Raw genomic sequence first — 14,812 nt, 5'->3', positions numbered from 1 at the left:
CCTCTAGCCTGCTATGTATCAAGTCATCACCTGTTTGCTTGGCTAATCTCTGGTGAAGGTTAAGTGAAGGCTCAAGGAAATGTCTTGTCACAATATTTACATGGACATGTCAGCCTTACATTCACATGGATGCCAGCATCCCAGATCAGGTTTGTATATTTAGATGTTTGGAACTATGGTGACAACGAGCTATTGAGCCATATTCCACTCACATCACACATAAACAGGTACACAAACACAGGTCTGTAGACAGACAAAAGTTATTTTCCTAGACGAAGCAACCACCTGAGAACCAAAGGATCTAGGTTCTGTTATTACCTTGTTGTTTGCCTCCAACCAAAAACCTAGTATCTTTTTGTGTACAGTTCTGCTCCTGAATTCTCAAAAGGAGACAGTGGAAAATGAGATACAGGGAAAACACGGTCTCAACAATTTAATAAAAGATTCCAAATAATAAGAATCAGAAACGCCAAAATAAATAGCCAACATTATTAGATAGCATAATAGGTCAGTTTGACAAAAGGCAATGTTAAAGATGATTCTAAGAGTTTAAGAAGTAGTTAAAAGCGTTATTTGCTAGATGGGATGCTGCCCAATTCATGAATCATGTAATAAAAGCAATTAGATCTTCAATTTCTTAAAAAAGTAACAAAAGGCATTTACTTAAAGGAAATGGTTCAAATAAAGACAGACATTCTATATGTCATAAAAGTTTGAATGCCCCAATACCTATAATTTTAAAAATCAGAACCTAAATGTTCAATGAGAATGGTGTTCAACCCAGTAGAGTATTATTTAAATGATACTTATTTAGATTATGTAGAAACATGGAAATATTTATGCTATGTCAATGTTAAAAATACAAAATTCATCTTCACTGTAAAGACAACTTTGTAAAAGTTATGCTCATAGATGAGAAATAGAAGGAAATCCGACCAAATGAAAATAGTGAGTGTGTGAGCATTTTTCTAGTCTTAAATTTTTATTATATCTTTTATAACAAGTTTAAGGAACGGAAGTACAACTCTTTTGTTTTTGTGTACAGATTCGGCTCATATTACATATTATCTAAGCTTCTCTTGTCCACAGAAAACACACTCACTTAATACTAAGTCAAGTCTTACCTGGCCAGACACAATGATAAACTATGTCTAAAAAAATCCCGCTCTGTCATTTACTAACTATGTAACCCTGGGCAAGGTCTTTCCGAGTTTATTTTCCTCAGGAGCACGCTATGAATAATATCTGCCCCCACAAGATTGCTGCGAGGATTAGACAAGATAAGGTTTTAAGGCATCTGGTATGGGATCTGGCAGGTGTTGGGGCTCCATAGAAAGCGGCCACCATCACCACCATCACCCTCTTCCCTACACTCCTGACAACCAACATAATCACAAGTGCCCTCCCCTCCCTTTGGCTCGTCCCAGGGACCCTGCTCTGTGATCTCAGGATGGAGAACATATGAACTTCAAAGGCTTCTAGACTGTAAACTGTCAGTGCAGGAAACGGATCTTGTTCACCTTGCATATGCCCAGCCCCTGCACAGTACCCAGCACACACCACTCACACACTAAGTATCAATGAAAGGAGACTTCAGGAACTTAAAAACCCCAATATGCTAGGGACAACAGCAAAGCAGGATTCTCCAAAGGGTGGTTGTGGGTTTGGGGGTTTTTTAATTGGTAACAGGTATGTGCTTAAAAATAAGCACAACTGTTGTTGTGTAAAAAAGCAAGAACTTTGTTGGGCTTCTTTATACTCCATCTATAGTTGCTTTTATTTTTATTTTTAATTCAATGGGGTAGAAGGGGACCGTGATCCTTCCCAAACATCTTTATCCAAATTAAGGAAAAGTCACAGAAGTAAGTTACACTCTGGTTTTAAGGGACAAATCTAAGATTTCTCCTAAATATATATGACCCCACAATCCTAAGTATAAATCTGTAAGTTCTAAATTCCCCTAATTAGTCTTACCACCCCAAAAATATCTAGTTGAGGAACCTACAGAGAAATTATACCCTAGGGACCAGTAGGACTAGGACCTCCCAACCTCTCCCAGCAGCTACTTTCCACTATGGCTATTAACTTGCAGTACCTGAATGGACTCTTTTTCTAAATTAAAAAAAAATGTTTTTAATAATCTCTTCCCAATTCAACTTCAGTGATCCTCTCAGATACCTGGGAGAATTGGCTGGTACCACAGCCATTTCCAAAAAGCATCTCACTTAAGCTGAGAAGCAGCACCATGGAAGAAAAGACCCTTAAATCAAACCAGGACTCGGACACCCAGCTCAGAGTTCTCCCCAGCCTGACCAGATTGACTAATCTGTGTGCTCAAGGTGAGAGAAGTCTGGCTGATCCAATGCCGTGAAATCTTACCAACCATTTACCCTCACAAGAAGGTATGGGGCAAACCTCCTTGAACACAGACCCTGGTCTGGGACCTACTTCAGAGGGAAGTGGCAAAATGGAGTTTACTAGAACCTTCTGGCCCTTATATATATAGCTGAGTTTCCTGAACAGGCCCATTCCTAGAACTTTCCACAAATGCTCTGTTTTCAACCCATTTCTCACCAAGTATGAATGCTAGGGCTAAAACCAAAAAAGTGGAAATCTAAGCTCTCTGAGTTTTAGTGGTGGTTCTTCGATGTCTGAGACTTCAGACACGAAAGAACTTGACTCCTTTACTCCTATTTCTGAAAGTTGGTGGGAAGATGAGGAAGCCAATAAAAATGTGAATATTTAACACTGTTTTAATGACATACCAAAGATCTGCACTAAATGCCTTAGCAGTTATTTACACATCCATACACATTTGTAGCTTGACTGTAAAAAATATGTAAGATTAGGCCAGAACCACATCACGAGTCCTGGGGTATTTCTTTGAAGATCCTGGACTCCCTAATATCCACCCCCCTTCTCTCCTTCCATCTCATAAAACAGTAAGTTTTGTATTAGCTGAGTCTAAAAATTCACAATCTCCCCTATCGGTGTAAGTTATCCTTTAAAAGATAACCTAACAGTGTCCCTCTCTAGCTTAAAAACATTGACACAGAGCTACCCACTTCCTCAGTGCACAGCGGCCCTAAGCCAGAAGAAATGCCCAATAGCTCTGTTTGTTTAGTAGTTGGGTCCAAACAACTTAATAAGTATTTATGTTCTAATGACTTAGTAACCATTTGAAAAAAATAATATACATAAATGGAAAGGCAGAAATGTTTTATTTCACTCTTAAATCACCACAATCCCTTGCTAACGGGATGTGTGCCCCTGTTGGACACTGCACAGCTTCTTTCTGAATCAAATGGAACACAGCCTCCCTCATGTCCCGTTCCACATTTATTTTTCACATGGCACCTGCCTTTTACCATAGAAACCACCAAAAAATCTGCTCCACAAAGAGGTGAAATCACTGAAAGGAATTTAGAATTCTCCGACAGTAAAACTACGCCATGCTAATAGTTCATGCAATGTTCAAGTATCACTGCTGTTCCCTTGAAGTGTTAAAATACCCTGTGGTGCACCTGTGAGTTCGTAGCACCCTTGGGTGCCTCAGAGCACAGTTTGGAAACTAAGTGTTAATGGTCCCAACTGCCTAGAGGAAAAAAGTCTAAAAGCATGGTTATATTATACTATGGCTGGAAGAATATACAAGATATATAAGAATGTGCAAATAGAAAATACTATTTGTCTCTGGGGAGAGTAACCAAGTAAGCTAGGAGGCAGAGAAGCGAAAAAGACTTACTTTTCATTATAGAGCCCCTTGTAACTTTTCAATTTTAAGCTTTGTCCAAAAAACATTGTTGTAAAAATGTTTTTTAAATCCTAAGTATAAAAAGTATAAAATTAAGTGATTCAAAAATTAATAATTGTCATTGTTGATTTAAACACACACACACACCCCCACACACACACCAGCAAGAGCTAGAGCTGAGGGAAGAATCCTTAACTGTGACTTCACCTGAATGAACATCAAGGTAATCGGGAAGAGTGACTTGAATGTTGAGGGGCAAGATGGTGCTCCAGAGACTTGGGTAGGCCATTCAGCACCAGCTCAGTTTCCCTTATAGAATCAATAGTGAAGGTCATATAGAATGATTCAGTGGGTTCAATGTTCACTGTTGAGCCAGTGAAAAAGGAATTGGTCACGAAGTCATGAAGTGACTGGGGAAAAAGAAGCTTCTATCCAAGAGAAAGCATTAACCAGCTACATCTATTTTGTGAGGGGAAGATGGGCATCGTGATGACATTTTAACAGCAATGAGAAAAATGCTTTCTAGTCAAAGAAACAAAGAGACTGCAAGAGAGTTCTGAGTTCTCTTCCTCTCCAAGAAGAGACAAGCCCAACATCCCTTTTAGGGAAGGAGTATGTGGCAGAGGCTACAAGCTGCCTCCCAATAGCCACTCTCCCCTTCTTCCTCAAACAGACTTTACTCAATGAAGCCGGTTAATAAACTTAATGTACTTTCCAGTCTCCTGTACAGCACAAGGTACGACCACGTGACCAAGTCCTGACCAGAGAGGTGTAAAGTGAAGTGTTGCTTAGGGATCTGTGAGAAGACTGACAAAAGGAAGCTGATGACTCCACAGGGAGACTAGGTATTTTTTTTTTTGTCCTTCCCCCCTTCCTCTTTGCTCTTTCTGGGATGGCGATGTAATGGGGGGAGTTCCAGAAGCCATTTTGTACCACGTAGTGACCATGAAGTTAGAATCACACGGCAGGATGGAAGGTGAAGCAGTCTAGATGGAGGGGAAGAGTCTAGATCCTGATGAACATGAGGCCATCACATCAGCCTGGACTTGCTGCTTCCCGATATCCTCTACATGAGAGACAAATAAACATCTACCTTATTTAAAGTCACCAATATTTTAACTTTTCTGTTGCATAAGCCAGATCTAAGCCTAATATGGTACTTCACTTGAATGTACAGGCCACATCAGCTTGAAAACAGCTGTGATCAGTGTAATCAGAGAAAAGTGACTGCTCCTAGGGGACATGAAGCATCATATCGAGGGAACTGTAAATCTGGGCTTGCAAAACCAAATACTTACTGGGATGAAGCAGCCAACATCAATGTGTGACGTATCTGGGTAACAAACAATAGAGAGGAACAGGGCCTGAGGCAAGCCCCAAAGTACCAATGGTGTTTACATTTAAATTTTTTTAAAAACTGGTGGAGTCCAAACAGAATATATTTGCTGGACTGTAACTTTTGGGTATGTTCTGTGGTTTTCTAAGATATGGAATGTTGAGTGAACACAGACGGCAGCCTATAGAAATAGACGGCAGAAATGGAACAGTAGGTTAGCATTCCCAAGAAGCAATGAAAGAGGTCCACACAGTGTGAAGCACAAAACCTCAGTGTTTACTTTTGGATTAATTCTTAAAATAGTTACTTTACTATATCCTCTACCACCAAAGTGATCACTAGAGAAATCAAACTGCAAGCTCTTTGGGGCGCCTGGGTGGCTCAGTCGTTAAGCGTCTGCCTTCGGCTCAGGTCATGATCCCAGGGTCCTGGGTTCGAGCCCCACATCAGGCTCCCTGCTCGGCAGGAAGCCTGCTTCTCCCTCTCCCACTCCCCTTGCTTGTGTTCCCTCTCTCGCTGTCTCTCTCTCTGTCAAATAAATAAATAAAATAAAAATCTTTAATAAAAAAAAAAAACTGCAAGGTCTTTAAGCAAAAGACACAAAGGTTAAAGGACAGGAGGCCAGCTGACTTCTCCATTCAGCCAAAGAGAAAAATGAAAAATAACACCAGTAATTCAAAATGTTTAATTATTTCCACCTTTGAAAATGCCATGTTGATGCCATTTAATTCAGAAGTCACATCATCTCTATTCATAGAAGGGAGCCCAAGGCTAATAACCAAAGCATCAGATTGCACCCAATCATTTCAGCTTTGAGGCCCATTCTGAGCTGGTCTGGGTTTGGTTGGTTGATTTGGGTTGTGGTTCAAAGACCACAGAGAGGTGAGAAAGATTGGCCAGGGGGGAAAAACCAACTGTAGATAAGCCTCATAAAGAAAACCACGACTGAAAACCAGGACAGAAAACAACAAGCACAAGTCCAGTGTAGAATAATGGAGACTCAATAATGGAGACTCAAAGCAGGAAGGACACTCCGCTCCATGACTGTTTCCAATGGCTTAACTTTTCAAATAATTAATGTGTCTTTTCATTACAACAGTAACACATGTTTGTTATAGAAAAAATTTAAACCAGATAAGCAAAAAGAAGAAAATAAAAATCACCTCAATCCCATCACTAGGAAAGAGCTACAATATTAACAATCTGGAATATATTTTGCCAGACTCTTCTGGACTCTCACTTATACATGTATACATACATGTAAACATATGTATACATACATGTAAGCACATACATACACACATACACATGTGTATAGATTTTTTTTACCAAAATGAAATCATAACATGCAAATGATTTTGAAGTTTCTTTCAAACCATAATCCTAGGCATTTAGGGATATAAACTTGCTTGGTCAGAAATTATCAAGTCCCTTTTTCTCCTGGCAAAAGCATTTCAGAAGTTTAATATGAAAAATGAGCATGATGACATGATACAGAAACTGATACTCATTTGGCTTTTCTGAATGAGGGAGAAGAAAATCACTGCTAGGCACACACCACAGTAATCACTGCTGCAGGCAAGATCCACAGGCAGATGATACAATTAGTGTGCAAAGCTTTGAGGAGAAACAAGATATTAGCATAGTCTCCAAGTATTACTCCCAAAGTATTCATTAATTACACTGTATCTTCACAGTGGAGAAACCCAGCCAACACCACCTCACCAAGGGATCAAGGTTACAGCACCAATATGAAGACATCTCAGCATCACAGGCCCCCCAGTATCATGCACTGAGGAGGCCACATCGCCTCTGTGGTTTCTTGCCAAAAATGCATTACCTCAGATTTTGGAGGAAACACCAGACGAACCTGAACTGAGGAACATTCTACAGAATAACTAGCCAGTACTCTTGAAAAGTGTCATGATTATTAAAGACAAAAAAGAAAAAAAAAAAAAAAAACCTGAGGAACTATCAAAGATTAGAGAGGATTAAAAAAAAATGACAACTAAATACAACATGGGATCCTAAAAAAAAAGGACATTAGTGGGAAAAAATGGTGAAATCTGAATAAAGTCTGCAGCTGGGCTAATATTAAAAAAAGAAATAATGTCTCTACTTTCAAGGCAGTGAAAAAGGAGAGCAGAAGCAGTATCATAATTACTCTCCAGTCACTGTAAGTATAACTGCTTCAGAACACTAAACCCAACTCTAAGAGTGCTAGAAGCATCCTTCGCCACTAGGTAAACACAAAGCAGAGGCAGATAATCGCAAGTTAAACGGGTTCCTCTTATCATTAAATTGTAGAGCAATAAATAACCTATTATTCCAAATCAAATAAGCATGTGCACATACACACACACAGAAAATCTGGGCACACTATTGATAACTATTTACATTACCTAAAAAAATCTTGGAATTCCTCCGTTTTGGTAAAGCTCCACCAGATGCCCCTCTTACCTTCTGAAAAGAAAACAAGAGATTGTTAAAATGCAGGCTATAGAACAGACAATGGGGAAAGAGTGGGGAGAATACATCTCACAAGTTCTCGGATTTTACAAAAGGCCAAGATGAAATTCTCAACCTGGACTAGAGATCCAGGATAAACCAGAACTTGACCAGGTCAATGGAGGTAGGTGAAGGGCAATGCTATTGTTCTACCTGATTATTTTCACCAAGTTATCAAGACAGCACTTCTGGAAAGGGAAAGGAACCAGGGATCAAGGTGAACTAGACATTTCAACTTCGAATCAGCATATACTCCCAAGAGGCTGGAGTCCATGCCCAATGCTGGAACTACTCTGGAGAGATGATGGTGACTCCTGGAGAGAAGGCTCTTATTCCCTTATCCCCCTGCTACCCACTGGGTCCCTGTGCTTGGTCCTGGGCATGCACAACAATCACTGTTGAAAGAGCAAATAAATACTGATAAGCAGTCGCTGATATTCTGGTCATATTAAATCTCAGTCTAACCTCCCTGAACATTTCTGGAGCACCAACTAATGGCTAGTTGCCATCTGAGGCTTCGTGGATTTTCTACCTCTGGTAGAAGTCTGTGGCAGCAATGAAATAAATGCCCATCAAGTGGTTAAGCTAAAGAAATAATTCGTTACCCTTCCGACACACACAAAATTTTACCCTCAAATAGGATTATAAAAATTTTTGTTTCGGGCACCCGGGTGGCTCAGTCAGTTAAGCGTCTGCCTTCAGCTCAGGTCATGATCTCAGGGTCCTGGGATGGAGCCCCGCATCGGGCTCCCTGCTCAGTGGGGTCTGCTTCTCCCTCTCCCTCTGCTGCTCCCCCTTCTTGTGCTCGCTCTCTCTCTCAAATAAATAAAATTAAAAAAAATTTTTTTTGTTTCAAATGGCCCAAATCATATTTCTACACTGTTTGTCCTCTCGGTGATTAGAAAAGAGCACATTTCCAGCACACCATGGCATGAGGGTCAAAGCCCAGAATCTTCCCAAGTAGCCACGTGTTGTGACAGCATCGAGGCCTTGCTGCTGCTTTAGTTTGTTCCCTTACCAGTCTTAAGTCTCCTTTGCCACACTTTATTATTTGGCATTGAAGGCTGACTCATCTTTGTGATTCTCACATTAAGTTTTTACAGCTTCTACTATAAGTTTATAGTTTACATCTTAAGCATGTGAAAATGATTGAACACTTTAGCTCAAAACCTGTCTCTCCAAATACTCATGCCAAATTCTTGTCCCCTCTCTTGGAATCCCTCTCCTCCAAGGTCTCCGAGCCGCTGTTCCTCTCCCCCACGTGCCTGTCTCAAAAAAGGGATGAAATAAAACCTGTACCAAAGGCACATTTAGCAGTCCTGGAGGTCACTTGAAATCTCTCTACCAAAGTTTATGGCATGCTTTTAATTGTTCCAACCTCACTGGCTCCTCCATTCCTGCAGGATGGTGGAGTGAGAAAGAAGGAGAGGGGCTGCATGAAGACCTGTTAGACTACGAGGCTCTCCCTGATTCTGCCATTCACACCTTAGACTTGGGAGTAGATTTGCTTCCTTTCAGGAAAAACAAAAACAAAAAAACCCACTAGGTTTTCCTTCCAAAGACCATCGCCTCTGTGCCTGCTTCAGTCTCCACTAGAAATCAACAGGGTTTGAGAAACGGGAACTCCTTGGTCAGCAAACATGAGTGTGCCCATCGGTCAGGCTCTGTGATGGCACTGAGGCTGCAAAGTAGATGAAGACATGGTCCATCCCTTGAGCAGCCCATCAGCAAAGTAGGGGAGGATATATGCAAACAAATAGCTCAATAGATTCTGGTGAGTATTAAGAGATATGTGAAAAAGGTAGGATCATAAGAAGGATATGACAGTTCTGGAGGTGGAGATTGTGGGCAGGTAAGAAGAGCAGCAGGTCTGGCATTTAGCAACTGCTCAGCAAATATTTGTTCAATGGATGGATGGATGATGGATGGATAGATGGATGAATAAGCAGATGAATGGATGGACAGATGGATGGATCGATGGATGATGAATGGATGGATGATGGATGAATGTGTGAATGGATGGATGATGGATGAATGTATGAATGGATGGATGATTAATGGATGAAGGAAGGAAGGAAATAAGGAAGGAAGGAAGGAACAGGTAGATAAATGGATGGATGGATGGATGGTGGATGGATAGACAGATGATGGATAAACAGATGGATATGCTGACCACAGGGAATACAAGTATGAGAGGAATGAGACATCCCAGAGAGAAAAGACAAACAGCATGTACAAAGGTATGAAATCATAGTGTATTTCATGAAGAAGTGGTTTGATATATCTAAAGCACAAAGTTAGTGGAGTAAAAGTAGAGTCAGAAAGGCTAGAAGGGGCCAGATTATGGAAGGCCTTGTAATCACATGCAAAAAAAGAAAAAAAAAATTTGGACTTCAACCTGCAACAAAGGGAGATACCAGAGATTTAAGCTTCAGAGTCCCACAGATGCACAGATACATGCATCTGAAAAGATCACTCTGGGGGCAGCATGCACACTGGCTGGGATGCAAGGAGGCAAGTTTGAAGGAAAGATTACTATGGAGAGGACAGGATGAACTTCAGAGCCATTTGGGAGGTGCAGATAACCAGACTTGGGTCACCAACCAGCCATGGAATGAAAGAAGTATCCAAAAGATTTCTAGGTCTCTAGAATTCAAGATGAAGGACAACTCTGAGAAAGAGGATTATTCACTGAGTCTGGGCACACTGAGCTCGAAGTACCTATGAGGTGTTCAAGTAGGAAAAGTCACATCAGAGTCAGATGGTCAGATCTTTGGCTCTGGAGAGACACTGATTAGGAAGTCATCGGTTCAGAGACAGTGGTTAAACAAGGAAATGGACAACACTGATGAGGAAGAGTAGCTTTCAGAGAAAGATGGTCAAAAGGCAACCTGGGAAGTGTGGATATTTAAGGAATAAATGGATGAAGAGATGCTAGTGAGACAAAGTCAGAAAAGGCAGCCTAAAAAAACAGGAGGAAGCCAGGAAAGAATGGTGCCAACGAAAGCAGGAGAGGAGCAGTTCCAAGAGGGAAGCAAGTTCAAATACTCAAAAAGCCAAGCAAAATCAGGGCTGAAACATATCCACCAAGCAAGACAACGCAGCGGTCACCGCAGCCCTGGTAGTTTTAGTGGATTAGCAGGAAGATCGACCCAACGGCAATGCTGAACTTCCAGCGAGGGATACTAGAGATGATGAGAACAGGAAAGCTTTTAAAGACACTTTACTTGAGGGATGGGTTGGCCAAAGGAGGACACAAATTACAGGGACAGTTTTGTGATGTGTTCTTTTTTAAGGTGGAAGGAAAAAGCCAGAAGAGCGAGATGTTGAAGAAAAGGGAGTTAAGGAATAAGCAAGTTTCTGAGGAGGAAACACAGCTGTGACGACAGAACATAGCTTTCTGCTGGGTTGTGGGAACCCAAGGCAAGCAGCTCAGGAAGTTCCTGTCCAGGGTCCCTGTTTCTCAGGGAAGTACAAGTCAAATCGTTTTCTAAGGATGATGAGGGAGGCCTCCCTGGTAGTGCCCTGAAGACGGCACCCAGAGTCTGGAGTGGGAGAAGCTGCAGGCCAGGTTTGCTGGGCAGTGAGTGGGCCCAGCAGAAGGGGGAGGCCAGGATTCTGACAGGGCCCCAGACCATGGTGGTGCAGGATTGCTCGCAGTGTGCTCCTGGAAGCCAGGACAACACTGACAGCATGACTAGCCAGAGCTCTGGGGACAGTTAAGGAGGCAAGACAAGGGCATAAGAGCCCCTTGAGGGCACTGGTGGTAAGAGAACATTTTAAGCCCTGAGAAGCTGTCTCAACAAACAGGGGAAGTGGCCACCTGGACAAGTCACGGGCCTGCAAACTGCAAGGAGGGAAAACAACAGAGTGAAATCAGAATAAATGAGAGCTAAACTGAGAGAAGGTTGTGGTCAGAGAGTGAAATATTTAACTGAAAAGTTAAGAGGCAGAGCTAACTGCACAAGACTGCCAGCATTCTGCAATTCTACCACAAGCTTTGGAACAAGTTATCTCAAGCCTCAGGGCCTAGGTTTCATTTCCAACCCCCCTCAGTTTCCTAAAACTTCATCATTTTATACTAAGACATATGTCCAGGACAAAGCATACCTCCTAAGAATTGCTAGGTCCCACATAACAAGAGCAGTGAATATAAATCATGTACTATCAGGTGAACATTAGATTATTTTAAAGCTAATCATTGAGTTGATGGCTTATCTGACCTCCTGGCCTTTCTTCCTCCTCTTCCTCCTACTCTGCCCACTGTCCAATTTGGGGATCTCTCCTGTGTCTGGAACTTAAACAGAGAACATATTAGGTAGGCTAGGATGAACGATCAGATGAACTTCAAATCAGCATCGACTCTTTAGAAGTTCCAACACAGTCTACAAACTATTAGGACTGAAGTGAAAGCTGAATAGTATTGCTAAGTATAAAAGTCAATATTTGAATATTATAACATCCCCAAATATCATCAATAACCAATTAAAATACATAAAGTAAAAATTAGCAGTAACAACAGTTACAAAAATTACAGAGTACCTAAAAAAATCTCACAAAATACAAGCTCTTTTATTGAAAATTACAAAATAGTATTTAAGGAGACAAAAGAGAACTGAATAAACAGAGAGTATGTCATTTTGAATACTCATTCAATAAATATTTATGAAGCACCTACTATGTGCTGGGACTGTTAAGTGCTGAAGACACAGAACTGAACAAAACAGACAAAAATCCTTGCCCTCATGGAGTTTACCCGATGCTGTGGATTATAGGTTAATCTCTAAATTCACTGTGATCATGCTCAAAATCTCAACAGGATTTTTTAAACTAGATGAACTGATTCTAAAATCTACATAGAAAAATAAATGTCTAAACCCAGGGAAGTTCTGGAAAAAGTGCTTGCACTACCAGATATCAAGGCTTGCTGCAACAATGCAGAGACAGAAAAATAAGATCAACAGAAAAGAACCGAGAGCCCCAAAACAGACCCAGGTATGAATGGCCAGTCAAAATAGAAAAAAAAAGATGGTACTATAAATCACTGAAAAAGACTGCACTACTCTTGTAAGAGAGGACAACTGGTTACCAGTGAGGAAAATAAAAAACAGATTCCCATACTTCCCACAAATACAACAATAAACTATAGACTGATTAAAGTCCAAAAATGTCACACATATGCTCATGCAAACACACATGCACTTCAAAAACAAAAGTATTAAAAGAAATATGGTTATAACCTTGAGTTGGGAAACAATTTCTTAGATAAGATACAAAAGGCACAATTCATAAGAAAAAAGTTTAATAAATCTAACATCGAATTCAAAACTTCTATACACAATAATTCATAAATGAAGCAAAAAGTCAAGCCACAGACCATAAGAAAAAAGGAAAACCAGAGAAGAGAAAACCAGGATGGCCGATAGACATATATAAAGATGTCCAACCCTCACAGAAGGAAATGCCAATCATTTAGATGCCACTTTGCAACCATTAGATTGGCAAAAATCAAAAGTCTGACCAAGTGTTGGGGAGGGTGTGGGAAAACAGGAATTGATAATCAGTGCAGATAGGAGTATAAATTGGTGCAACCACACTGGGGAAGGATTTGGCAATACTTCACCAAAATGAAGATAAGCACACCCACACACAACATTACCATTTCCAGATATGTAATGGGTTGCCTCGTTTGTAGAAGCGAAAAAGAAAAAAAAAATGGGAACAATCTAAATGTTCATCTATAGGACAGCAGGATAATAAATGACAAGGTACTCTTAAGAGGGAATAATAAATCATAAAATGAATTAAGTATATTCAGATGCATTGCAACACAAATAGAGTTCAAGAACAATGTGAAAAGGGAAAGCTCTACACAGCATTATAGGTAACAGTATGATAGTATTTACCTACATCTTAAAAACACATAAAGTCCTTCTATATATTGTTCATAACTATCCATACATAAATGAAATATAATGACATACATAGGAATGAGAACAAAATCGCAGCCACGGTTACTACTGAGGAGGGAAACAAAAGGAACTTGAGCTTTCAGGAAAGCTCTTTCTCTTGCTCAAAAAAAAAAAAAAAAAAGTCTGAAGCAAAAACATCCAAATATTTTTTTATTTCTGATTTGTGGATTTCTGACATTATTCTGTGTACTTGTCTGTATTTTTGACTTAATTTTTTTCCTTCAATCGACTCATGTCTTATTAACACTAATGAGAAATTCAGAGGAAGAGAAAAATTAAACTGGGTAAGGTAGGGTTTGGGGAAATCTATGAATTTCTGCCAACAGTCATGTTTCTGTTTCCCATCATCAAAGGGCATCAGAAGTCACGTGGGCAGAGTAAACCCTCCAGGTGATAATGCACAGCACAACAACGTTACAGGAAAGATCTCAAGGCCAGTTCTCCCAGCGTGTGTCTCACCTCTCGCACGTGTCTTTTCAGGTGCATGTATACACTCTGTCCAGTTTTTCGAAAATGTCTTTCAACATGTTCCCTTCCAAAGGCCAAAAATGTATTCATGCATACATAGAGTCCACCTTCAGAATTCTAGGAGAAAGAGACAGATGACAAAATTAGCCGAGCATACCTCGCCAAGTCATTTAAATACAAAAAAGGGGAAGGGAAGGAGGGCGAACGAGGAAGACAAGGCCCAGCAAAAGGCCACCTGGTCGTCGTAGTCCCCTGCGATGACCCTCCAGGGCTCCACAGCCACGCACGGCAGCAGCTCCCACCCCAACCCCTGCTTCCAGGTGCTCCCGGAGAGCTGCCCACAATTTCCCAGTTGCGAGAGCCTCAGAGGCCCTGGGAAATCCACCTGCTTGCCTGACTCTCCAAACTGGGGTAAAGGACAATAAGGGAAAGAAGAAGCTTGGCCAGTGATCCAACTCCTACCACTGCAATGGTTTATCAATCACTCTTCACTGATCAGTGCAAGTCTCCGGGAACAGAAAGTTATATACTCTTTTAGCAGGACGGGGTTCTTCGATTCAAAAATATTCATCCCTGGGGCGCCTGGGTGGCTCAGTTGGTTAAGCGACTGCCTTCGGCTCAGGTCATGATCCCAGGGTCCTGGGATCGAGTCCCACATCGGGCTCCCGGCTCAGTGGGGAGCCTGCTTCTCCCTCTGACCCTCTCCTCTCTCATGCTGTTTCTCTCTCGCTTGCTCTCTAATAAATAAATAAATAAAATCTTTAAAAAAAAAAA

The 14,812-nt window shown here is 41.0% G+C and overlaps 1 protein-coding gene across 3 annotated transcripts in view; it reads right to left on the bottom strand.

The window, feature by feature from the left end:
- USP13 (ubiquitin specific peptidase 13) overlaps nucleotides 1-14,812 on the bottom strand; it is a 127,791-nt gene that overhangs the window by 87,921 nt on the left and 25,058 nt on the right. For all 3 annotated transcript variants that reach the window (XM_031041934.2, XM_006745805.3, XM_081829921.1), the window contains exons 2-3: nucleotides 14,030-14,155; nucleotides 7,493-7,553 (exon numbers count right to left, since the gene is read on the bottom strand). In XM_031041934.2, coding sequence (XP_030897794.1) covers nucleotides 7,493-7,553; nucleotides 14,030-14,155 — 187 coding nt within the window. The remainder of the gene's footprint in view (nucleotides 1-7,492; nucleotides 7,554-14,029; nucleotides 14,156-14,812) is intronic.

This window comes from Leptonychotes weddellii, chromosome 1, assembly GCF_054177405.1.
Source record: "Leptonychotes weddellii isolate Sample4059 chromosome 1, ASM5417740v2, whole genome shotgun sequence".
Taxonomy (NCBI): domain Eukaryota; kingdom Metazoa; phylum Chordata; class Mammalia; order Carnivora; family Phocidae; genus Leptonychotes; species Leptonychotes weddellii.
This window is presented reverse-complemented; position numbering and strand designations above follow the sequence as displayed.